This window comes from Podarcis pityusensis (assembly GCF_964106645.2).
Source record: "Podarcis pityusensis genome assembly, chromosome: 11".
Classification (NCBI taxonomy): domain Eukaryota; kingdom Metazoa; phylum Chordata; class Lepidosauria; order Squamata; family Lacertidae; genus Podarcis; species Podarcis pityusensis.
The window spans coordinates 39,317,436-39,329,995 of NC_138036.1; the positions used below are offsets into that span (position 1 = coordinate 39,317,436).

At 37.9% G+C, this 12,560-nt stretch overlaps 1 protein-coding gene across 22 annotated transcripts in view; it reads left to right on the forward strand.

Annotated features, from left to right (window-relative positions):
• Window positions 1-11,879, forward strand: part of PPIP5K2 (diphosphoinositol pentakisphosphate kinase 2) — a 49,994-nt gene extending 38,115 nt beyond the window's left edge. For 6 of the 22 annotated variants that reach the window (XM_080972324.1, XM_080972327.1, XM_080972316.1 and 3 more), the window contains 6 exons: window positions 1,626-1,745; window positions 2,551-2,613; window positions 4,608-4,667; window positions 6,590-6,739; window positions 8,563-8,682; window positions 9,208-11,879. In XM_080972324.1, the coding sequence (XP_080828450.1) occupies window positions 1,626-1,745; window positions 2,551-2,613; window positions 4,608-4,667; window positions 6,590-6,739; window positions 8,563-8,682; window positions 9,208-9,236 (542 nt within the window). In that variant the 3' untranslated portion in view covers window positions 9,237-11,879. The remainder of the gene's footprint in view (window positions 1-1,625; window positions 1,746-2,550; window positions 2,614-4,607; window positions 4,668-6,589; window positions 6,740-8,562; window positions 8,683-9,207) is intronic. The other 16 variants (XM_080972331.1, XM_080972333.1, XM_080972322.1 and 13 more) reach the window with 9 other exon arrangements.
• Window positions 11,880-12,560: the final 681 nt, after the last annotated feature.

The following is a 12,560-nucleotide window of genomic DNA, read 5'->3' on the forward strand; positions in this document are numbered from 1 at the left end:
GGTACTTTTTTGCTCTGCAAATGTTTTAATATTATGGGTAACACTTTCATAGCACGTCAAACAAAACAAACGCAGCATTAAATGCAGTCTAAGATAAAAATTTATCCAGTTGTCTACTTAACTCTATATTCTTTCTATATACACAATCTTTTTTGTTTCTTCGTGCTTCAAAATTTTACCTACCAAAATGCATACATCAGATGCTCTTGATTACTGGAGTTTAATTTTTCTAATGTTCTTCAATCATTGCACAATCCTGTTCTCTGTGATATTCCACATAAATATACTGTGTTGGCCCGAATATAAGCTGCACCCAAATATAAGCCGCACCTTTAAAATTGGAGAGGGAAAACAAACAAAAAATCTGAATATAAGCCGCTCCATTCCTTGCTGTTCCTGGCTGCATATTGGGGGGGGGGTGTTCCGTTGCTAGCGACCTTTCCCCTTCCTCGTGCTTTCCCTTCCCGGCCTTTGGGGAGAGGACTGGGGACTACGCACAGGGCGGATGCCGCTTTGCCACGCTCCTGCCTGCATATCGAAGGTCGCAAATATGAGCCGCACTTTAACTTTTCACGGTCGGAATTTGGGCAGAAAATGAGGCTTGTATTCAGGCCAATACAGTACATGTTGATGAAAACTGATCTAAATGCAGGTATTTCTTAAGTTCCAAAGCTTCTCCACAGATTAGACATTTATATTGATGTGTTTCGTCACATGTGCTACTAATGTTTTCCTCACCGTTTGGTTGTCAGTGGTAATAACAGAAATTTTGAATCAGTGGTTCTTGATTAGAAAGCAAATAGATCAGGTTTCAAAGGGCAAGGATAGGCGAAACCTCTCCTGAGCAAGTGCCATTGAGAAGAATTTTATATTGGTAAGGGATTGTCCAAAATACATTACACCCAAAGTAGCCCTTTTCTTAGGTTTTTAAATGTAAATTAAAATATGATTATGGGAGGAGGATACCAATATTGTAGTACGTAGAGAATTATACTTTGTAAACAAGGTTTTTAATATCAGACAGCAAAAGTCAGTACACCAGGGTTTGTTTGTTTTTAGAGCAGCCATTAACTTTTAAAAATACACTGAGAAACTCAACACATTTAATGGGATATGTCTGCACAAGCCACAAGTGGAACGCGTGCAAGAAAACTTGATCACATCCCATGAATTTAAGTGGAATTTCCACATGAAAACATGCTGATCTCTGTCTTTTGCAGAGTTCAGTGCTCATTTTAACAGATTCAGTTATAAACTGCAAATATTCAATCTTGTGTTTCTTCCTCAACCATCCCTTTTTGTTTTACATTGACCTATCAGGCAGTGTGTTTTTTTTTCCTTTATCAAGTCTAACAGGAAACAAAAGGAAGTTCCCTTCATTAGAGTTCAGCCTTCTCTTTGTATATAATTAGTAAGGGGATTGTGATATATAGAAGCACAGTAATTTGTGGTAGTTACATCCTGAAAGTACCACTGACTTTATAAGCATATTGTGAACCTGTTCAAGGCAATGCCAGAGGCAGCCTCTTGTGTGGTAAGAGCGATATGCTTGCATGCTGCATGCATCCCCGATGTGAACAGAAGAACACCTGGTTGCTGTATGTATTTTCTCTAACTCCCATCAGGGTCTCACTGTGCGAGCCTGTTTAGCACTTCGGTGCTCGGGGGTTCTTCAAGTGCACCTAACCTACAGGATTATGCTCGTATTCATCGTAAAAAGCTGACTTCTTCTGGCTGCATAGATGGTATGTGCACACCTTCGCACATGCACTTACACCCACCCACTCATATGCACACATTAAACCTTGAAAGAAAGTCCTAGGCCTGCTTACAGAGTAGAAGCCTGTAATACCGATCACTAATATTAATTTGTAGAGGGTTGTAGTGTCCCTTTATTTCTCAGAGATTAATTGCGTTTAATGGCACACCGATGGAAGGAGGGCTTTTTCCCTTCCGTAACAAACCAACTTAAAAAAAAGTTTATGTTCAACCTATGTTTAAAACCATTTAATTTGGTAATTCTTTCCTGAAGTGGAACAAAAAACCATTTATTGAGAACTAGAGAAATCAAAGGAGATTCATTAATATTTGTAAAGTTCTAAAAAGAGGTATGTTTGTTAAATTACTTTAAAAATTATCCTGAAAGTGTGTGGCTTGGGGCTTCAGAGTAACAAGCAGAATAGAAATGTCAGCACCAGATTTCCACCATTTTACAATGTTTGTTAACTTTCTTGAGGGTAAGAAACATTCAGCTTTCTCCTACTGTCACATCCATGATATTCAATTCTAACCATGTATGTCTGTATGCCAAAATCACAAGCTCACCCGTATTTGTCTTCCATACACTCCATTAAACCTCTAGTAGTAACAACCAGCAAAGTTTTACCTGCTTTTAAACCTGTTTTGGCCTTTGCACCTCTCCCAATCCCTTCTGCATGCCACTCAGTTCTAACCTCCTCTTCATTGTTTTCCCCTCTTCTGTCCTTTCTTGAATTATCCCTCTTTTGGTAGCTGTTTTGAATTTCAGGTACCTGTTTTTCTCTTTCTCAGACACCACACGTGGTTCTGCTGTTAAAAGGTTTTCTATCTCATTTGCTCGACACCCAACCAATGGTATGTTTTGCTTTTATTTAAAAAAAAAAAGTATTCCCCTTGCTTCATCCCTTCCAAACTATGGGGTGTATAGTACTGTCCACCATCATCCTCCCTGATTCCAGCTGATCACATGGCCATATTGTCAATTATTAGAAATTCTGATAATTTAAATCCCTTTCCCCTTTTTAATTCCATAATCTAGTCTTTTAAAATTCACACATTCAAAATCCTTTTTGGGATGGGGTGGGGAATTAAATGAATTCCATGTCTATTTTTACGCAGTCTTCTTAATGACACAACCAATTAGTACACATAGTGTATGGTTTAAAAGCTTTCTGATCCTAAACAGCTCCTATTCCTTTCACCTTCATATTCTTTGGCATCCTGCTGTGTTGGATATCTCTGTTCTGAACTTTCAGCGTAAGAACTGCCTTACTAAACCAAACCAAAAGGTCCACTTTCTCTAGCCCTCTATTTCCAACAGCAACCACCAGATGGCACTGGGAAACTCATTAAGTTGGGCATGAAAGTGGTGGTCTGTCCTCTATTTGTCCCCCAGTGACTGGGATTCAGAGGTATACAGCCTTTGAACATGAAGATTCTGATTATCTAGCATAGCTAACAACCACTGCTAAGCCTACTCTCTGTGAACTCAGAATTTCATTATAAATAACAACTGGAACTTGCTATCATCTTCTTGAAATCACATTAGACAAAATAAAAGTTAACTGAAAACAAAGTTCCCTACATTTCTGTCAGTAACCAAATGATTTGCTTCACCTTCCTTTCATACAGACAGCTTAAGTGCTTTCTGTAATGAGTTACTTGCTGCTATGTTTTCCTCCTGAGGTCTAAACGGCCTCGGTCCAGTATACCTGAAGGAGCATCTCCACCCCCATCATTCTTCCCGGACACTGAGGTCCAGTGCCGAGGGCCTTCTGGCCATTCCCTCACTGTGAAAAGCCAAGTTACAGGGGACCAGACAGAGGGCCTTCTCGGTAGTGGCACTCTCCCAGTGGAACGCCCTCCCACCAGATGTCGAAGAGAAAAACAACTACCAGACTTTTAGAAGACATCTGAAGGAGGCCCTGTTTAGGGAAGCTTTTAATGTTTAACAGACTATTATAGTTTAATATTTTGTTGGAAGCCGCCCCCATCCTGCCTCAACATATAACACATTTTGCAAAGCTTTGCCACTGAATTGGTCCTTTCATCACAGAAACTGAGCTGGCCACTCCTCCATCATAGATCAAACAGTAGCTCTCAGTTTCTTTATCCTTATTCAAAAGTTTCCAAAGCCGTTTATTAACTGAATTCAGTGGTAAGGTAATATAATGTCTTCATGAAGCTGTAGATTTGTGTCTATTCCCAAATCATCATAATAAAATGATAGGTTTGCTTCAGTAGCAAATAATCTTTACTAATATTACTACAGTATTTCATACCTACACATGGAATTAGTTGTGAAAATGAAAAAAAAATGTGCACATTGACTCTAAAATTAAGTCATCTAAAGAGAGATATGCTCAACTTAGTATGCAAAACAGCTGAAAGTTGAGGTATGAGAGCTAAAAAATAAATATTTACAAATAAAGGGGGGAAATATATCATGAATAGCTGGCAGAGCACATTTTATCCAAATAGTATGTGCTTAAAATTTGTATATTTTTATCACAGCTGTGTTGATACAGATTGCTGTGATCTGATTAATATGTATCCTCACAACTTTCACAATTTACTGCATGGTTATATGTATTACTCAGAAGCCTAAATGTACTTCCTCAGGTAACTTGGGATCACTCCAGCTGCTTTGAAAATGAGGCGTGGCGTACTGTTTGTTCTTAACCTTTCACTGAGGGCCTCCTCTTTTCTTTGACTTCCATAACTTTAAGATAACAATGCAACTTCTAAACCATTTCAGTCTTCCCCTTCCTTTCATCTTGAGTTCAAGATACATGGTGAAACAAGTATCTACTGACAGTGCTTTACTTATTTTCTGGGCCTCTGTGCAGAACATCCAGACCTCTTTAGGTGCTGGTCGGTTTCTTCTGAGGAATTTCTAGGCGCCAGTGGTATGTCTTTATAGCTTTCGAATGTAAGACGGCAGGGTGGCTTTCTAAGTTGCTGCGCTAACCCTTTCATTGTCTTTCATTTTGATGGAAACTGGTATGTTAAGAGGTCAGCTCACGTTAGCAGATCAGACATTTGAAGGCATACTGTCCAATACGTAGGTGTCTTTTTAAAAATAAAAGAACACAAATGAATAGGTTTTTACCATTTTCAATTTCAGTCCAGTGGAAATGGCCTCTCGGCACACGTCTCAGGGTATTTCTCCAATGCTTGATAATCCAGTAATGAAGCTGCTAAAAGATGGGTGTGTGCACAAGTGAATAGTTGGTTTTTATTGCCTAGGTAAATAAAGCTAAAAGAAGTATGCAGAAATATAAATGACACTATTGAGCTTCAGATTTAACTGTTTCAAAGGATATTTATTGGACATGAGGTAATTATAAGCACCAAAATAGACATGAGCACTTAAAGAAAATAGCCTGCCATAGTCCCATGAAATTGTTCCTTACATAGATACTCATACACATTTGTGGATTTTCTCCAGTCAGGGAAAGCTGCAGTTCTCGTGGAATTTACTGTAATGCAAAGAAAGGGTTCGCGCTTGCCTGCATGCGTAGTGTTGTATTCTTAGAAGAATTATTATGCATTAAACACAATTAACTTGAAGCACACACAGAGGCTTAACTGCTACAATTCAATAAGATACCAAAATGTTCATTTGCAAAGTTTCCTTCTCTAGAAATTTAAGGAGAGAAAAGTGATTTCAGATAACAAGAATTTGAATTCTTTAGTTTTGGAGTTCACTATAGTTTACTTCATATTACATTTAAATGTACCTTGCACTAAAAACATGAATACTTTTTCGTTAGCAAACCTATGTCATTGAAAAAAAAGGTCTTGAGAGAAATTTAGCAACTTAAGTAAAATTACAGTTTTTGTTTTCGGAATTATAATAGTGAAACTTTATATGGACAATTTTTTTGTGGGGAGCTGTCTGAATCAGTTCACAAGTGCTTTTTAAAGCTTATGTACGCATATGGAGTTTTAAATTAACGTTAGTTCAGGTATGCATGGTTGATTATGTTTTTACTTATGATGCCTAACCCTGGATTTCAGATTTATTTGTGGCTTGACAGTAACTGTTATAAAAGTAATGAAGCTGGATGTAAATAATATTAAGGAAACTTGTCATAATCCTGGATGAGGGTTGTCCTTGCTTTCTTCTCAGAAAACAGTACTTTCAGACTTAGATGACCAGGAGTTTTGACTTGAAGAGCCAGCTCTGATGCCTATGGAAGTAACATAGGGACATGCTGAGCCTTTACTTCATTGATTTCTTAAGTCTGTTTTATATAGAAATTTATAAATTGAATGAAAACCTAGATTAGAGTTATTGGAGAGTACAATGGATAAGTAGGTCTACATCTGTGTAAGTGGTGGTTAAATTGCTGCCTTAGACTTATTTAAATAAAAATGTTTTTATATTATGTATATGCAGAACCATGAGCTTCATATATAAGAAATTCTGACACCCTTTAGTCCAGCTCCATATTGTTTCAGTATCTGAAGTGTTACTGTATGATTGCATGTGTTTGGATGGAGCCAGAATCATGTTTGAGGCTTTTTGGTTCCATCTTTCTCACTGCAGGCCTGCATGTGCCATGTGTCTACCTGAGAAAACTCCCTTCAGAAAGTCAAGTGATCATTCTGGAGCTGCTTCTGATGCAGTGCAAAAGGAGCAGAAATCTGGAGAGTTGCACTGGGTTCAGAAGTGCTTTGGTGCACATGGCATGCACGGGTCTCTTTGTATTCTGGCCTGTTAAGCATACTTCTGCAGAACATACCTTTGCCATTATAATTGCTCAGTTGCTTCCTTTTATGTTGGAAATATGTGGTGTGTGTGTGTCTGTGTTTTCTTTTTCAGGCTTTGAATTGTATTCCATGGTGCCTTCAATCTGCCCTCTAGAAACCCTCCATAACTCCTTGTCATTAAAGCAGGTGGATGAATTTCTTGCTTCCATTGCTGCCTCTCCTTTGTACGACAGATTTCAAGCCGCATCCACATTTTCTCTGCGTAATTACCTTTTATGTCTTTTATTTCGCAAACTGCAAAACGCTGCTGGCCATAGGCAATCCATTGAATACTAGGATTTAGTGTTTCCCGGTGTGGGACTGATAAACTGTTTCAGATTTAATCAAATAAGTATTTCCTCATTTTCCCCATGAATTGGCATATAACCACACCACCCACACTGCAGCTGTCTTCTTGGCTGTCCTTGGAAGTGTAAGAGAATGCAATTTTACTCAAATTAGTCACACAATATGACTATAACACATACCCTGCAAGTATGCTGTGCAAAATTTCTGTATAATGACAACACTTATTTGTGCAATTAAAAACTGCTAAGCTCCAAAGAAGTGGGGCTTCCATTCTACCCCTCCACTCCACACATATGTCCCATAGCTAAGCTAGAAACTTTGTTTCAAAAACTTAGGCAACTTCAGATAGAGTTGCTGAGGTGGGGGAAATGAAGATCCTGCTTGGCACATACAGTGGTACCTCGGGTTACATACGCTTCAGGTTACAGACGCTTCAGGTTACAGACTCCGCTAACCCAGAAATAGTGCTTCAGGTTAAGAACTTTGCTTCAGGATAAGAACAGAAATTGGGCTCTGGTGGCGCGGCGGCAGCGGGAGGCCCCATTAGCTAAAGTGGTGCTTCAGGTTAAGAACAGTTTCAGGTTAAGTACGGACCTCTGGAACGAATTAAGTACTTAACCCGAGGTACCACTGTACCTCTCTGTATACTTGAAGTAGCTTATTGGACCCTGAACACTATGATGCCTATAGCACATTATTCTCTTTCCGCTCGAACACTGCCATGCAGATTTCTTGATATTTCTGTAACTAACTGTAAATGCTAAGTTCCCAAATTCCATAGTAGGGCAATACCTTTATTAGGGCATCCAAACTTGTACAAAATATTGAGAAAGCTTTTGAGCTGTCCAGAATTCTTTGTCAGGCTAGGTTTTAAGCAGAGCGAGAAGTGAGGGGATCAAAAAATGGGCCTAGTGTTGAAACCATGAAGCCTGCATTGTGCTTGGTCTCAAGATGGAGCATGGGAAGAGGTAACAGACTTAATATATTTCACATTCCAAGGTGCAATGCGGGTTTCAAGTTACACCTGCTAGGATGAAGGAACACAAAATGTCTGATTTTGTAAATTTAAAATTCTCCAGACCTGCCTCTAACTTTAAGCAAAATTCTCAAGTTCTTTGTGGTAGAAAACAGCAGTAAAGAGAAGCATAACAGTTTTTAAATTAGCAAATCTTGGTGCACTAAGTCAAAAAAGTGAGTAGAAGCTGAGTTAGGTATCTTAACCTAGCACTCAGAGATAATATGCTCTGAGGAAAAAGTTATTTATTCAGGCAGTATTAGACCCTCTTACTCTAGTTTATTATCCTACTCTTCAATAGCTAAATTTAGTAGTTTGCAAGCCATACACAAAGAAGAAGTACATAAGAAAAATATCAAAATACATATTTGGCCAGATACCTATTTTCTGTGCATGCATGCCACCTTCAGTTAGTAGACAGCTTTCAGGTTTGTCTAAATAGGTTTCTTGGAAGCAAAAAAGATGACTGTTTAATAGTTTAAACATGACGTTGACAGAAACCTATAGATCCATGTTGATGAAGAGAAATATTGGAGCATAATATGTTCACTGTACTATTCACATAAAAACAATGTACACACTTTTCAGAGGCAATTGTTCAAAGAATAATACAGCCTTTGTTGATACTTTATATAATCTCTGCTTCTTCAGCATTGACAACATCCAGTTACTTGAGAAAGAATAAGATAAAATATCTTTGTAACTTTTATTAACCCTTTTAGCTTCGCCATCATTTCTGGATGCAAGAAAAAACTCTTTAAATACATACACCCCTGCAAAAATCCAACCAACGCCACAAGAAGACCCTTTGAGTCGGCGAGAATGTTCCTCGACTATGTCAAGTAAGTAATACTTGAAAAAAACCTTTTCACATCCATCTTAATTATTAACAAGAACCGTTTGAGATTGTTCAGAAACATTTTGCTTTATACTTTAAGAAATTTGAGAGCATTTTGGTGTGGATTGGTCTTATTTTTCTGTCTCATTATGATGCATTAGACAAGAAGCGGTTTGGAGGCTCCAGCGAGATCTCATGGATCTCTCACAAGATCTCACTGGAACCTGCAACTACATGATTTCAGTAAGTGAGGCTTCGGCAGAGGGGAGGCAGCAACTTCCCATTCACCTCAGACAGTGACCAAGGAAAGACTGCCCCCTGGCTCCCATCCTAATTTTATTTTTGTCAAGTTTCAGAGATATCGTAATATTGGGCATGACATAGCCAAAGTTGTATTGGTTTCAGTGTTTTAAGTTTCTCCTCCTGAAAGCTAACTGACACTAAAATGCTTGTTTGTCTTGATCATGTTTTTATTATTATCATTATTATTCACCATAAGAAACATGATCCTGTTTTTGCTTGTGTGCAGGTACCAGTGTTTTTTCGCCTCCTGTTTGATACATCATAAAATGCCAAAAAAAGAGTTAAAACAATACTTGTTTAGCACTGGTGGTTAAACTGTCTCAGAAGAAATGAAGCAGTTCGAGGAAAACTGGAAGGTGCTGCCAATGCCATCTTTAGCAGTGTATATTTCTTTGTAGACAAATAAGTTAGCTTTAAAAGGCTATTCATTTCTCTCTGTGTAAGTATGTGTTTCCCTGTATATAAAATAATTACTGAAGTGCATATATAGTATATATTCAGGAAAGGTGATTTCTTTGTTTCTAAAGTATGAAAAGCAAAGATGTTTACACCATTGTTTTAAGGAAATGGTTATCTTTTAACAGAGAAACTGCACACGACATTTACCATCTTTGCTGTCCTAAATTAACGCACAAACCAAAACAGCCTACCATACTGGTTTGCATTATAAAGGAGCAGCTAATAGGGAGATAGGAGAGGGGTAGAAAAAGCCACCATTTCCTTTTTGCCCTACAGTAGACCTTAAAGCCCGGACATGAAAACTTATTCATCACCAAAGCACATTAATAGGACTCTGCTTAACAGATGCCTTTATGAATGTCAATCTGTGACAGCATCTCAGTGGTTGGTTCTTTCCCCTCTGGTAGAAATGCATAATAGAGCTGGATGATAAATGAAAAGCACTTAAGCCCTCATACTTTGAAGGTGCACACACCATTACCTGAAAAATAAAAGGTCAGATTACTTTGAGCCACTTAAGTGCTAATATAATAATTGTAATATTAGAAAGGTTCATTGTTAGAAAGAAAGCTGTGTTATTTTATGAGGAAGAAACAGCTTAAACTCATTTCACAGAGAGTTTTTATTGGAGCCTGGCTCCAGTTTTTGAAAAACAGCAGAAAACTGCAATATGAAGTGGCTGAACAGCTATACCTTCTTTGGAACTTCTCAAGGCTCCAAGTAACTTAAAGGCAGATGAAATAGTAAACATTAGAACAAAAAACACCTGCAACACGAGAGACCATTGTTTTATAGGGAAATATTTTGCTTCCAATTCTGAAGGGCCTGGCATATGCCCACTACCAAACTTAAGGAACACACTGTCAGTGGTGATCTGTGTCACATCTTTTCTCCTTCATCAGCAGCTGTGCTGGGGGAAAAAGACATAGGTCTTGACTCCTCTCCATGGTAGTCCTGCTTAAATGGGCTAAAGTCAGGGATAGTATTTCAGTCTTACACCTGAGTGCAAAATATTGTTTTTTGATCCCTACCCCAGCTTAAATGTGGCTTCTGCAAATATCTCTGCCTTCCTGTTGCTTTCAGCCATATGGAGGTACAGGTTAACAATTCTGGTACTGCTTAGGTGATTAAAGGTCTCTATTGTATTGTATTTGCGAATTAAGAGCTAATTACTAGTATGTTGCCTAAACTGACACCTGGCACACACAGTCTTTACCTGGGAGCATCTCTTTTTTAAATACATTTCCAAAGAGAGCAATTTTTGTTTGGGTATAGGTATGCTGGGTACAGATGACATGCCCTTTAATTTCCTTGTTCTTTGCATGTTTACACCAGACCCTTGACATTCAAATATACTTTGGTTGTTAGTGTCTGTGCTTTATGAGCTCCTCTCCTAAAAGTAATTTCCTGTTTACACTTTTCTTAAATGCTCTTCTATTTTGTTGCAAAGATGACTTTCTTCAAGAGATTTCTGCAGAATACTGCTTAAAGCATAGTTCACGTGTGGATAACAGGGCTTCATCAAAGCAGAAACAGCTGGTCTGTTAATATTCCATGCTGGGAACTTTCTATATGTGCAGATTATATTGTCAAGTTTTGAAATTAAAAGAAATTGTAGCATTACCAAATCGACATAATTACTGTTTCAGCACTGAACACTTGAACATAAACCAATACAGCTAATGTTCCCATCATTGTCCTTCTCATCTCTGCTGTTAGTTAAAGACAGCTGAAGATTTTATTAGTGCTATGAAAATCTTGAGAAATCTTGGTGTTCTTTCAAAACATATTCAGGTTTGTCAATTGTCCTAAGATTTCCTTTGTGACATGATTAATTGAATGCCTTTTATTTTCATTATAAAATATAATGGATTGGGTCCAGGCTTAGTAAGTTTGGACCCACTGAAATCAATGAGGCTTAACTAACTTGTCCTATATCTCTCAGTGAGTGTACTCTAAGTGTTAATTAGTCTGAGTCCAACCCAGGGATTAATATTAATGTGATTCTCATCAACAGCAATATTTTCCTGTTAAATACCAGGAGACCTACCTTCAAATATAATTGTTGTTGTTTTCTGTGTTTTTTAAAAAGGCTTTGATTCTCATCCTGGCAGTTGTCCATGAAAGTGGATTTGCTAATTATACTTGCCATTGCATTGCTGTGCATATTTCATATGAGGTCATATGATAAATTCTTAAGTATGGTTTAAGATACCAAATATATAATAGATTCGTAACTACTCATTGCAAACATTTCATTATCTATAATGTAAGTTTATAATATGGACAATGTTTGTCTTGCTCACCTCTGAATGTATAAGTTATGTTTACTGTTTTTCTATAAGAAAATGTTATAATTTAAGTGTGCATATCATTCCAGACAACCAAAGCTTTGGCATATTTTTGATCTGCTCTTAAATAAAAGAGTCAATAGCAACAGATAGTGTCTGTTCTGTGTATTCTATAATAAATTCTTAACTCTCACTTTACTTTTCTGTTCTAATAAACTACAAGTATTTAAAATAAATTGCGGTAGACATGCACCACTTTATATTGGAAAACACTTAGGCCTGACACATTAATATTTTGCATGAGAAAGGTGAGTTGGAAATGTCCTTGTGTTCTGTGCCCCAGTAACCACCTGTTAGATTGCTATGATTGGTTGTATCCAATGATGTCCATGTGTAAGCAGAATGGATTTCCACATGCACTTTGACTTCATTTTCTTCTCCACACCCCCGCTTTGCCCCAACCCTACTCTGTAACCCCAAAAATTCTATTTCAGAGATTTGGAAAACTTAGGAGATTTGAAGGGAGGCATGAAGACTACAGGAGGGAGGTGAGGAAGAAGAACTCCACTTGTACAGTACTGAGTTTCACCCAATAATATGTTGCACACTGAGCTTTGAAAATGTCCGGAAAAGTACTGAATATGGCAGCAAAGACTACTGACTGGGAATGTTAATGCAAGCATATTATGCCAGTACTCTTATCACCTTCTCTAGCTTCTAGTACATTTCCTAGCCCAATTCAAAGTACTGGCTTTGGCATTTAAAGTCCTTCATGGCTTGGGGCCTCAGTATTTGAAGGATCACTTCTTCTTGTATGTTCCTGGCCATG